This window comes from Desmodus rotundus, chromosome 8, assembly GCF_022682495.2.
Source record: "Desmodus rotundus isolate HL8 chromosome 8, HLdesRot8A.1, whole genome shotgun sequence".
NCBI lineage: Eukaryota > Metazoa > Chordata > Mammalia > Chiroptera > Phyllostomidae > Desmodus > Desmodus rotundus.
This window is the reverse complement of record NC_071394.1, coordinates 11,332,645-11,345,134: the sequence shown is the minus strand read 5'-3', so window position 1 is coordinate 11,345,134 and position 12,490 is coordinate 11,332,645. Positions and strand designations below refer to the sequence as shown.

Below are 12,490 nucleotides of genomic sequence, written 5' to 3'. Positions count from 1 at the left end.
AATACTTCATATCCATTAAAATGACTAAAAACAAAGACAGACAAGGACAACTGCTGGTGAGGATGTAGAGAAATTGGAACTCTCATACATCACTAGTGGGAATGTAAAATGGTACAGCTGCTTTAGACAACAGTTTGGCAGTTCCTCAACATTAGAAGAATTGCTATTTGACTCAGCAATTAAATCACAGGTATATACCAAATAAATAAATAAAATTAAGAATAAATCAAAACCCTATGTCTACACAAAAGTTTGTAAACCAATGTTCACAGCATTATTTCATAATAGTTAAAAAAATAGAAACAATTCAAATGTCCATCAACTAATGAGTAGATAAAACAAAATGTGATATATCCATACTATGGAATCTTATTTGGCAATAAAAAGAATGAAGTGCTAATAGATAACTACAATATAGATGAATCTTCCAAACAATATACCAAATGAAAGAAATCAGACACAATGGCCATATATTGTATGATTCCATTTATATAAAATGTCCAGAATAGGCAAGTCTATAAAAACAGAAAGTAGAATAGTGGTTCCCAAGCGGCTGGGGTAGGGGTATAATGAGCACAGTGGGTTTTTTTGGGTTGATGAAATGTTCTGAAATTAGATAGTGGTGATGATTGCACAATATTGTGAAAATTCTAAAACCACTGTATCATACAGTTTAAAATCATGAATTTTATGGTATGTGAATTATACTTCATTAAAGTTGCTATTTAAAAATAAAAAAGATAGTAATTCAATATATTTTATAAGGAATCTAATTAAAAAAAAATCAAAGTCACTCATCTTTAAATCCAACTTGAAAGCATTTAATACCTTTAAAACACTCCTTTACAACCTTTTAAGCATAAAGCCCAGCACAATGTTTCACAGATGCGAATAATGTCCAGGTCCTTTTAAAGGTTAAAATTTCAAGGACTTCCAACATTAAATTTTTTGACTATGTATAAGCCAAACTAGATACAAATTATATTTAATATAAATAAAGCCATAAAACCAACCAACAAAAATATTAAAATAACAAGGTTTTGGTGAAACAAAATAGCCATTTGTTGTGTGAAATGTCTTACTGCTATCAGTTTCTTGAGTTTGGTATGTTATGTTTGTTGTGTATCATGATGACTCAATTCATCCACTTCTTTAGTTGAAGTTCTTCAAACCTTCATTTGAATAGCAAGCATGTCATGACATTATCTGGGAAGCAGATGAATTGTTTATGTATTAAGGTAAGACTCAGTTCTTATCTCATGAACGTGAAGTAACTAAAGCAGTAATACTTGGTGCCAATTTAATTGTAAACACAAATGTAAGGTATGAAATTTGGTGGCTATTCTTCATATGGTAGCAATTTAGATGATCCAGAATGTTTATTTTTTTTCTTCAAATTGTAAACTAAATTTAAAAATTCTCACAGGAAAAAAAAAAAAGAAAAAATAACAAAAAAGAAAAAATTCTCATAGAGAATTCATGGACCATTCCTCCTACCCCAGGAAGGCTTCTTCAAATTTCAGATAAACTTCTGAGGTAGTTTAAACTGCATTTCATCAATTCTGAAAGTCATACATTTCCTCCCATTTTAACATCTCTTAAGTTGGGATATCCTTACAATTGATGGCATGTCAGTTTAATTTTCAATGGGTTTTTTTTTACTGTTTCATAAATTTTGTTTCAATTGCTGTTATCTTAGACTCCATGAAATACAGTAGTAAACACTCTATAAATAGTGGATGAAGTAAGATACAAATTAAAAAATGTTACGATGCCCTGGCTGGGTGGCTCAGTTGGTTGGAGCATCATCCTGTTTACCAAGAAGGTTTTGGGTTTGATTCCCAGTCAGGGAACATGCCTAGGCTGCGGGTTCGATTCCTGCTTGGCACAGGTACAGAAGGCAACCTATCCATACTTCTTCTCTAACAATGATGAATCTCTTTCTCCGTCTCTCTCTCTCCCTTCCTCTCTAAAATCAATAAACATATCCTCAGGTGAGGATTTAAAAAAATGTAACAAAATATGTATTAAATAACTGAAAAAAAAACTGAAGGGGGCACCATTTCACTTATATAGAAAATCCACTACACAAAATAAGAATAAAAATTCTATTTAAGAGTGGGAGGGTTCTAGTCTTCTAAGTCATTATGAGAAATTTATGACAAGAGTAAGTTTCATTCGAATTGGCACTTCCCCCCACTTATGTTAGGCTCATCAAAGTGGGGAGAAAAGTGAAGGTATTTTTTTTTTTAAAGTGAAGGTTTTGAACTAATTAAAGTTAGATTTAAATCTGCCATCTGCCCTGAACCAAACAAATCCAAGTTCAATGAACTACCTAATTTATTTATTTTTAATATTTTGTTTACTTATTTTTAGGGCAGAGGGAAAGAAAGGAAGAGAGAGAAACATTCATGCGAGAGAGAAACATGCATGATTGGTCGCTTTTCCTAGGTATCCAGGGACTAAACTTGCAATTCAAGCATGTGCCCGACTAGAATCAAATCTGTGACCTTTCACTTGTGGAACAATGCTCAACCAACTGAGCCACATGGGTTAGGGCTTAATTTATTAAAATTAATTTCCCAAGAATTAAAATGGGATTCATGTCACCTACATCTCAGGGTTCTTGAGAAACAAAATTTAAATATGCAGAAAGCATCTAGTCCCATTAGACAACTTAAAAAAAAAATCACGCTCTGCCCCTATGTGAAAACTGCTTTAGAAGCACACCAACACAGAGAAATGAATAAATGACTCAGAATTTCTGAAAAACTTGATGGCAAGCAATAAAAAATTCAAAAAATATAACTACTATTTTGAATAAATACTTTGTACAGATTATGAAGCAGGACCCCATCATAAGCAAGTCAACCAACCTTGTCAGTTGTGTATCACAAATACAGCCTTTGAACATGAAAATAAAAACAAATCTGTGCACACATTAAATTTTTAATTCAATAATACTCATTTAAGGCAACTTTACTGCAAATAAACTAACATTTTATAACCCTGGAATCTTGATGACCACTTAAAAATTAACAACAATTCCTAAATTATTACTTTAAAACTATTTTGAATTAGCAAATGAACACTTTGTATTACCTTGTAAAATGCCTGCCATTAGCATGTGTTTCTGTTATTTCCATATTCTTATCAAAACTAGAATCTGAAGAATTCTGTGCATTTTTTCTCAAAGTCCTTAAGGCACGTTTCTGGTGGTAGGTTTCAACTTCCTTCACTGAAGACCCATCCTTCAAGAAAAATTAAGAAAACCATCTAAGTTTTTCTTGAGTCAAAATTCCCAAGTTAAACTACTTCTAAGAGTTTTCTGATTACACATTTGTACAACTGTTTTTTGTGCGGAATCATTTTGCATCTTCTCAGTAGTTAACATTTGGAATAATCATTTTATGATAAATATTAGCAATGTCTATGAAACAGCTAATTAAAACCTACTGAAGTTTATAGTTCTATTTCACAACAAGTAGTCTACACAGTGAAGTTTTCCACCACTGATAAAAGAAAGTTGTACTAGTTCACAACAATAAGTACTTCTTTATTTTAAGGCTACAGAAATTAGAAAGATACACATACACCACTGTCAGTGGTTGCTACTCGCTATCACTGGTAGCAACCTTAAAATAACTGTACTGTCAGAATTATAATTTTTGCTTGGAAGACAAAAAGGAGTTATTATGTATTTCATCTAGATAATACAACCACTGAATTCAAAGACTGCTTAGGTATGTATGTTAACCTGTGTAAAACCCAGAGCTTTATGTAACTTTACTTTCGCACAATAGGCTCTAAGTTACTGGGCCGCTTTGTGAGCTACAAATTTCTGTCATAAACTATTCAAAAGTTCTATACACCTTTTGTATAAGGCTATTTTTACATTAGAAGAGAAAGCAAAAGTACCAACAACTCTATATTCAATGCCTCACTACTCTGAAAATTGATAATTTTAGAAAAATAGGCAGTGGTTTTTTTAAAAAAAAAAAAAAGAAAGAAAGAAAGAAGCATTAATCCTTTGCCTGCCCCCAACCGGCTTACCCATTAGTTACTTCATTTTTTTTAATCGGGACATTTTGTCATTTAATTTTGTATGGGCAGAATATCTGATTGGTTCACAAGTTAAATAAAGATATGTGTGCCACAAGAATTTGTGCAAGAATCGGACAAGTACTTAATAAAATATTAAGTGATATCTACATGATTTGTTAGCATTTTTTCAGTGTACTTTTTTATACAGGCATGGGCAAAGTAGGTTTACAGTTGTAATCCAAATAATACAATAAGTAACAAATAATACAAGGATAAACTGTCTCACTCAACTATAAACCTAATTTTGCCCACCCCTGTATTTAAGGATGTTTGAAAAATGATACCTACACTTTTAGGTAGGTGTATTATTTTTAAAACAAACACCTACATCTTGGATGGGTGCAGTTTAAGATAAGACTTTCAAGGAAAATTTGAAGAAAATCTATTTCCAGATTCTCAACTTCCACATATACTTTTTCTGAAAACTGATCTGCCTGAGAAGGCAACCTTAAAATAAGGCATCCTCTTTCATTTACCCAGGGTCCTCTCTCTCACTCATTCTCAATCTTACTATTCTGTACTGCCTCAAGGCATTAAAAAACCTTCCTAAAGCCAAACAGAGAAAAACACTAGCATAGGTGTTAAGAAATTGAATGACTAAGCTAGGCAACAAAACTTTTACCTTTGTTAAGTGGTTTCCAATTCTTTGCTTTCAACAAAATTGAAGAGACCTAATCAAGCTAAGAGACGGTGGCAAATGATTTTTGGCACAAAAGCCCAAAAATCTGAATGGCACTGCTAAACAAAACTCCTTTCATTACTATCTACTTATCTAATACGAATGTTTTCTCAGTGCTTAAAATAATAAAAATGATGGAACTGATGTTAAACACTGAGATTTATTCACAGATACATGAGTTTGGTGGGTAGGATTTCGCACATGAACTCCTAATGAAATCTTAATTTTTATACTTCATTTTAATCAAAATGGTTTTGTTGTTTTGGTCAATTGAATATTAATAACTAATTCAATATACAGTGAGTAAATTTTTCAAATTTTGTATTACAAGTATAAAAGTATAATAAACAACCTTAAAGCATAAAAATAAATCAAGATAAAATGCTATGCATTAAGTGGTTTGGAAATACAAATTGAAAGAGGGGGGAAGAAAGAATCAAGGTGAAGTTTTTGACTGCTAAAAAAGCTTGTCAGTGTATTATTTTAATGTTCCAAGACAGAAACAAATAACTATGGTTTTTAGATTCCAGTGGATACTTGTAACAAGTCTGATGTAATGGTTTTATTTTTTAATGGCAACATTATATGATGACAGAAATGATCTTCTTTGTAACTCTAAACCAACTGGGGTAGGGGAAACTTAGCAGCTTTAAAATGTACGATATAGAACTAAAAAAATTTCGTAACTCTCAGAAGAAAACAGTGAAATAAGCATTTTTTTGTGACAATATTTGACACAAAAGGACAAATACTGGATGTTTCCTCTTATGTTAGGCTTTTAGAATAATTAAATTTATAGAGACAACACAGAATGGTGAGGTCAGAGGCTGGGAGAAGGGAAGAATGAAGAGTTAATGTTTAATGGGTACAGAGCTTCAATGTTTGAAGATGAAAAAATTCTGGAAATGGATGGTGGTGATGGTTGCAGAACAATGTGAATGTACCTAATGTTACAAAGCTGTACATATTTAAAAACTGTTAAAATGGTCAATTTTTAATAAAAAGAAGTTATCCCCATATTCCTGGGGATAATTTTTTTTTTAAGATTTTTATATTTTAGAGGGAGGGTGAGGGAGGGAGAAAGAGAAGGAGAGAAACATCGATCAGCTGCCTCTTGCCAGCTCCCATCCGGGGACCTGGTCTGCAACCCAGGCATGTGCCCTAACTGGGAATTGAACTGGCGACCTGTTGGTTCGCAGGCTGGTGCTCAATCCACTGAGGCACACCAGCCAGGGCTCCCGGGGATAATTTTTAAAAAGCATGTTTCTATAGGAAGAAAGAAAGGAAGTGGGTATTAAATACTGGGGGGAAAAAAGTCCTTGAGAAACTTGGAAGATTTAATGTCATAGGTGAGTCTTTAATTTGTATAGTGAGTGGCTTAGTCTATCCTTCCTAAATAAACAGTAGGCTTCAAGAAAGGAATCTTAACAGTGTGGAGAAAAAAAGACAAAACAGGTATTGGGGGAATCACCTACATAGAGGTACACACTAGAGAATTTTAGAATATCAATAATTTTCAAAAATGTTTCTTATAAGAGACATGTGAAATGAGATAAGCATTCAGATAATCACCATTAACCTTTGGTGTACAAAGCATTCTTTTTCTATGCAAACATATTCACATGATTTTAAAATTAGCATAATACTATTTATGTTTTGTAACTTCTTTCTAGTAATATAAACATTTTCCCATGTCATAAAATATTATTCTGAAAATCTTTTAAAATGAATGGAGAGTAGTCTACCCATTACATGAATTCTTAACAAATGCTTAATATACCACACATTCAGTTTATCTGCAATTTTTTGTGTCATAAACAGATCAATTATCTTGTGTACATCTGATTTCTGAAGGAAACTAGTGCAGTTATTAAATCAAAGTCACATTTTAATATAGCTTATCAAAATAATTCTCAAGAAGTAAGTTATATGCCAACTCCTAAAAGTAATTAACACTGGATGATACAAATGGGGGCTTTCACTTTCTACTTCTTACATTTTACAACATGCACTACCAGAAAAGATTTTCCTAAGAACTAAATAACAAAGAGAAAACATAATCTGAAAACAAAGCCTAGAGATGTAGTGTCCACATTTCCTTTGGCTAAAACCTACTTAAATATTGGGAGCACTGATAGGTCTTTAAAAGTGTTAGAAGAAAAAAAAAGTGTTAAAAGAAGAAAAATACATGCTGTTAGATTTTAAGTCTTATAGTCTTGCAGAATCAGTAAGTAAATTAGTTCAAGAAACATACAATCGAATAAGTTTTTCCCAAGGTTGATACAACTACATTAACAGAAATTTTTTTTTAAGATTTTATTTATTTATTTTTAGAGAGAGGGGAAGGGAAGGAGAAAGAGAGAGAGAGAAACATCAATGTGTGGTTGCCTTTCACATGCCCGCCACTGGGGACCTGGCCCACAACCCAGGCATGTGCCCTGGACTGGGAATCTAACTGGCGACCCTTTGGTTTGCAGGCCCGTGCTCAATCCATTGAGCTACACCAGCCAGGGCAGAAATATTCTAATATGTTGTTTTCCCACAGAAAACCAAATTTATTAAAGCTTTAAATTCATAACAGAAAATATGTATGGGGTCAGTTGATTGAGTTAATTCAACATCAATTCAACAAATGAGGTTTAAGTGAGATTTTTTTAAAAGTTTTATTTGTTTTTTAGACAGAGTGGAGGGGAGGGAGAAAAAGAGGGAAAGAAACATTGATACACAAGGGAAATATTGATTACCTCCCACATCCCACTACCAGGGATATGACCTGCAACACAGGCATGTGCCCTGTCTGGAAATGAACCAGGAACCTTTCAGTTTGCAGGCCTCGCAGGCCCATGCCCAACCCACTGAAGCCACATCAGCAGGTGGATTTTTTAAAATCATAGTTATAATACTGACATAAAATGCATTCACCCATACTTTGGGGTCCTTGAAAGTTTGAACAGCAGCATATTCTAATGCACAATGGTATATTACACCCAGTACAGTTATAATATTCCTCCTTAACTTCATCCTTAAATATAGGTGTGTTCAATTCCTCACCATTGATCTATTCCACAAGCTCCAACAATTTGGTTCCTACCTCTACAGCTCTTTCAATGTTTCTAAAACTATCTCCCAACAGCTAAATCCAATGGCCTCTGCTCTACTTTATTGACTTCTGTGGAGTTGATCACTTCTTTCTTTAAATGCTTTGATCCTTTGATTTACATGATACTCCTTTTTACATAATTCATTCTCTTCTCATCCTTAAAATACAGCCACTGCTCCAGATCTTCTTAAATATTTTTGTGTTTTGCTATGTTTCTTTTCACCTTGAAAGATTCAACTATCATCTCTATACAGGTGATCAGTCCCAAACATATATAGTGCCAATCTCTCACCAAATGCTTGCATATATTCCCAACAATCTACTATTCATGTTTTTGGCTTACTGCCTTCCTTCCCTGTATCTCAACAATTTTCAGGCCCCTTGCAATATTATTTGGCATTTTCCTCTCCATTCCTCCTAGTTCCACCTTAATTTAGGCTTCATTTTTCTCTGCTTTGGTCTATTGTGATAACAGCGTACTAATTAAAAGGCCCAACTAAGACAGACTGCCTAGGATTAGTTCTTAACTTAGATCTATATAATCTTGTCCAAGTTACATAAGGTCTCTGTGCCTTAATTTTCATATCTGTAATGAGGATATTGTTACTTTACAGGGCAAATGTGTATGTGCATATCATGTACCTTGCTTGGCATATAGCAAGTGCTATACAATTAATATTACAATCTTTTAACTGGCCTTCCAAACTCCAGATTTGTTGTCTATAATCCATCCTAAATATTACCTCATCAGATTCCTGTTTTAGAAGTCCCAACTTCTAAACCTAAAATGAAGGGTCAGTCAAAACAAGTAGGCTCTATCAAATGCAGAGCAGCCATGTCAACCAACTCCAGAGAACAACATTCATTGTTACATGTCAAAACTTCCCTATCCACGCTTTGTGATACTTCACTAAGATGTACAATTTTCATTTTTCTGTGCTGTGTTATGCTTCCAGTTTTAAGAAAACCTCCTGTATGTTATACACATCTTTGTTGAGTTTAGAGTATCTTTCCAGACTTTTAAATAAATATACAATTTAAAAACCCGTCCCTTCTACACACTAAAGCATGCTTTATTTTACCTAACGATATAGAGAATAAAAGTGTATGTTAACACAATCAAAAAATAATGTACAATTATCACCAATCCTTAAAGTGAGTCTTCAGCATCAGAAACAACCACAAATTTAAACAGCCCCAGACCTGTGAAAGCACAGAAATAGAAAATGGCTGGTTGAACCCTAGAGGAAGAAGAAACCACAGAAGGGGCACCCAAACGCATAAGGTTGGTAGGACATAAATTAAAAACAAAAAACAAATTTAAAACAACAAAAATTCAGAGAATCCATACAAGTCAAGGGAAGAAAAATCCTTAAGCCCAGTTGAGTGAGATCATTTTCAAAATATAGAATGTGGATAATGAATGGGTGACTATAGATACCTTCAGAACTTGAAGATAAGGTCAGGCTCTGAGATTAGATGAAAAAAAAAATCCAAGTTAATGAATATGAGTAAATTCAATCATCTTTAAAAGTAACCTACCCTAAGAAATGCTGTCAGAGACTGTGGTTGAGGAGGCTAAGAAATACTATTAGATCCAAATACAGTCAGGGTATTAACTTTCTGAAATACATGATAGATGAACAAAAAAGTCAGCTATAATTGAGTCAAATGTATTGAATATAAAGTTTCCAGATTAGAAAACAGTCCAATCACAAAGGTATATTTTGTATTTGGTATTGGTGAGCTTTGTCAACATGAATACACTGCCCCTCAGAATTATCCATTTCTTCTGAGCCAATCCCATGCACACTAAGTAACCCCCTGAGGGTTATAATTTGGCCCACAGGGGATTTATAGAAGAGAGTAATACTGTCTCAAAAAGATATAATCCCTACTGGAAATCCAGGTATGTAAAAAAAAATCCTTTCCACCCTATAACATCCAGCTAGCTGAGAGTTAATTGCTCAACCACCACTTGCCACTGATAAGACATTCATGGCAAATAGTCTCTGTATATTCCTGTTAGGACTCCTTTGCTAGTCTAAGTTCTGTTCCAGCGAGGACAATCAACACCACATATGTGTATAAGGGTGGAAAACAGGGAGGCCAGTCAAGAATCTATTTTAATAATCCAGGCAATAATGTCTTGAATCAGCACGACAACAATGGAGAGGCTGAGAAGTGGTCAGATTCTGAATATATTGTGAAGGCAGAGTCAACAGAATTTGCTAATATATAAAATGGGAGGAGTCAAGGATGACTCCAAGGTTTTTGACCTGAGAAACTGGAAAGATTGGTCTAAATAACTAACATCGACTGAGCCCTACCTACAGCATATGCCGAGTGTTCAGGGAATCTGCTTACACGCCCGATCACATGTAATTCTCATTACCCATGTGGCGGGTATCACCTTTTAACGCGTAGAAACCTGCTGACTATGGTTGAGATTCAAAACTGACAGTTGTTGGAAACACCTGTTATTTCGCCTGTATTCAATTCGTTACAGGCACAGGGTCTAGTGTTGTCCTGGAGATAACAGCCAATAACTATCTACTGAAATAATTGGCTTTCTTGGACAGTTTTTAATAAAGTGACCTGAGTTCAATGCAGACATGGCAGGTCTCCCCAGACCACTACCGAGGTCTGCACGAGACCCTGAAAATCAGGAAATGGCTTTTACAGTTCAAAAGCCACATTTTCAGACACCGAACAGGACTCTTCCGCGGCCCTCAGCAGAGCCACAACTAGGACGGGGCCCCTACGACGGACACGGGCTCCCCGCCCGCTCGGAGGGCGGCCCCTCCGGCCCCGTTCCTCCCCTCCGCGCGGCAGAGCCAGGCTACTTCCTGCTGCCTCGATTTCCCCTGGGTGGCTTCCCGCGGTCCTCCCACCTTCCGTTCCTGCTGCCGCTCCACCTGCGACTCTTTCCACGGCGGCGCTGCGGGGGGAGAGACTCCCTGCCTGGGAGGCAAAGCGCGTCTTTCCAGACTGGACTGCCCCAGCCCCCGGGAGGGAACCTGCCCCCGCAGACACCCTTCATGACTGCGGCGCGGCGGCACGGAAAGGGAACGGTTTCGGGGGCAGGCAGTCCGAGCCCCGACTTGAGCGCGTCCCGTGCACGTCACCTCCCGAGTCCGTCTCTTCGTGGGCAGGACACACGGCTCGCCGCGCGCAGGGGGCTGTCCGGAGGCTCGAGAGCGGCGGGGGTGCGACGTGAAAGCTTGGTCCCCGTGCCTAGCCATTATGCAACCTGGTATTTATCCACCGCGCTCGCATTACGGAAACTCTCCGGATCGTAAATGGAGGTCAGGGAACCGGAATCGTTCGCTCTCTGTCCCCCTGGCCCCTAAAGTCTTTCCCTGGCGGACAGTTAACAGTCAGGACACGTGTCTCGCCCCGGCCGGAGGCGCACACAGGGCGGGAGCCTGGGCGAAGGGTTCGGGAAGGGTGCGAAGTGGGGGCGGGGACGGCCTCCCAGACCCGCGCTCGGCCGCACCGCGCTTCAGCCCGCCAGGCTTTTGGCTGCCTCCGGTGTAAAAGTGGGTAGTAACGGCTTAGCTCTCTTCCCGGCAGCCCGATCTCTCCACCCGACCCACACCCTTAGAGGCTCCGAGCTGAAGACGACTTCCATTTTACCGGTCCTCCACAACCCTCCTAACCGCCTCCCGCAACTGTCACCCCGACCGCACCGCCCGCCGCCGGGCCCCGCCGGGGCGCCGGGGCGCCGCGCCGCGAGCAGTCCCAGAGGCCAGGCCCCAGGGGCCCGCCCCAGGCCGGTACTCACGCCCACGGCGGCCGCGGTGACTGAGGACTGCTCCGCGGCGCGGGCCGAGCGGAGTCGCCTCCTGCCGATGTGTTCCAAGCTGAGGAACTCGTTGGACAGGTCTAGGGAGCTCGTGGCCGAAGCGGCGGAGTGGCTGTGCAGCTCCAGACTGCTGCGGAGGACCACCATCTTCTCTGGTCTCCAGGCGCCGCGTCTGCGGCGCGAGGCAGCCCCAAGTGCCAGGTAGCGGTCGCTCCGATCTTCCGCGCTCCGAATTCTGGCGCCACAAGCTCCACGGCCGCTTTCTCGGCGCGCGCTCCAGGAATCCTTCCGCCGCCTGTCCCGCCCACGCCGCCACCCTACAACAGCGGGCTTGAAACTGTACTCCTCATTTGTGCAGCGAAGGACTCCAGGCGAAGTTGAGAAACCGCACCCATAACGTTGAGGACCTGAGCGGACAGTGGCGGGAGAACGCTGACTTCTTCTTCTTACATAGTTCCGGCTCGTTGAACTCGGCGGAGGGAGACGGCGGGGAGCGGGGAGAAGTCCCGTTTGGAATTTTGGCGCGAGGATGTCAGAGGGGGAAGGGAGACTCTCGCTCGCTCTGATTGGCTGGCGGGGGTCTAGCGGCTCCTCCCCGCTCCTTCTGACACCTGCCTGCAGCTTCTCCAGGGCAGGATTCAAATGCAAAATGTGAGTCCTTGCCTGGAGGGGTAAAAACCACTTGGCCTTTGTTGAGTTTTGACTTGAATCCCTGAGAGCTTATTACTGGTATCTTAACCAAAACAAGTTCAAAAGAAAACAGAAATGGAGTTAAAGACGCAGGTTCTGTACCCATCAT

General features: G+C 38.8%; 1 protein-coding gene across 2 annotated transcripts in view; it reads right to left on the bottom strand.

Annotated features, from left to right (window-relative positions):
• Nucleotides 1-12,155, bottom strand: part of ATAD2 (ATPase family AAA domain containing 2) — a 63,865-nt gene extending 51,710 nt beyond the window's left edge. Inside the window, exons 1-2 of one of the 2 annotated variants that reach the window (XM_053929720.1) lie at nucleotides 11,671-12,155; nucleotides 3,103-3,251 (exon numbers count right to left, since the gene is read on the bottom strand). In XM_053929720.1, the coding sequence (XP_053785695.1) occupies nucleotides 3,103-3,251; nucleotides 11,671-11,838 (317 nt within the window). In that variant the 5' untranslated portion in view covers nucleotides 11,839-12,155. Of the gene's footprint in view, nucleotides 1-3,102; nucleotides 3,252-10,777; nucleotides 11,602-11,670 lie in introns of those variants that run through there. The other variant, XM_024572173.4, reaches the window with a different exon arrangement.
• Nucleotides 12,156-12,490: the final 335 nt, after the last annotated feature.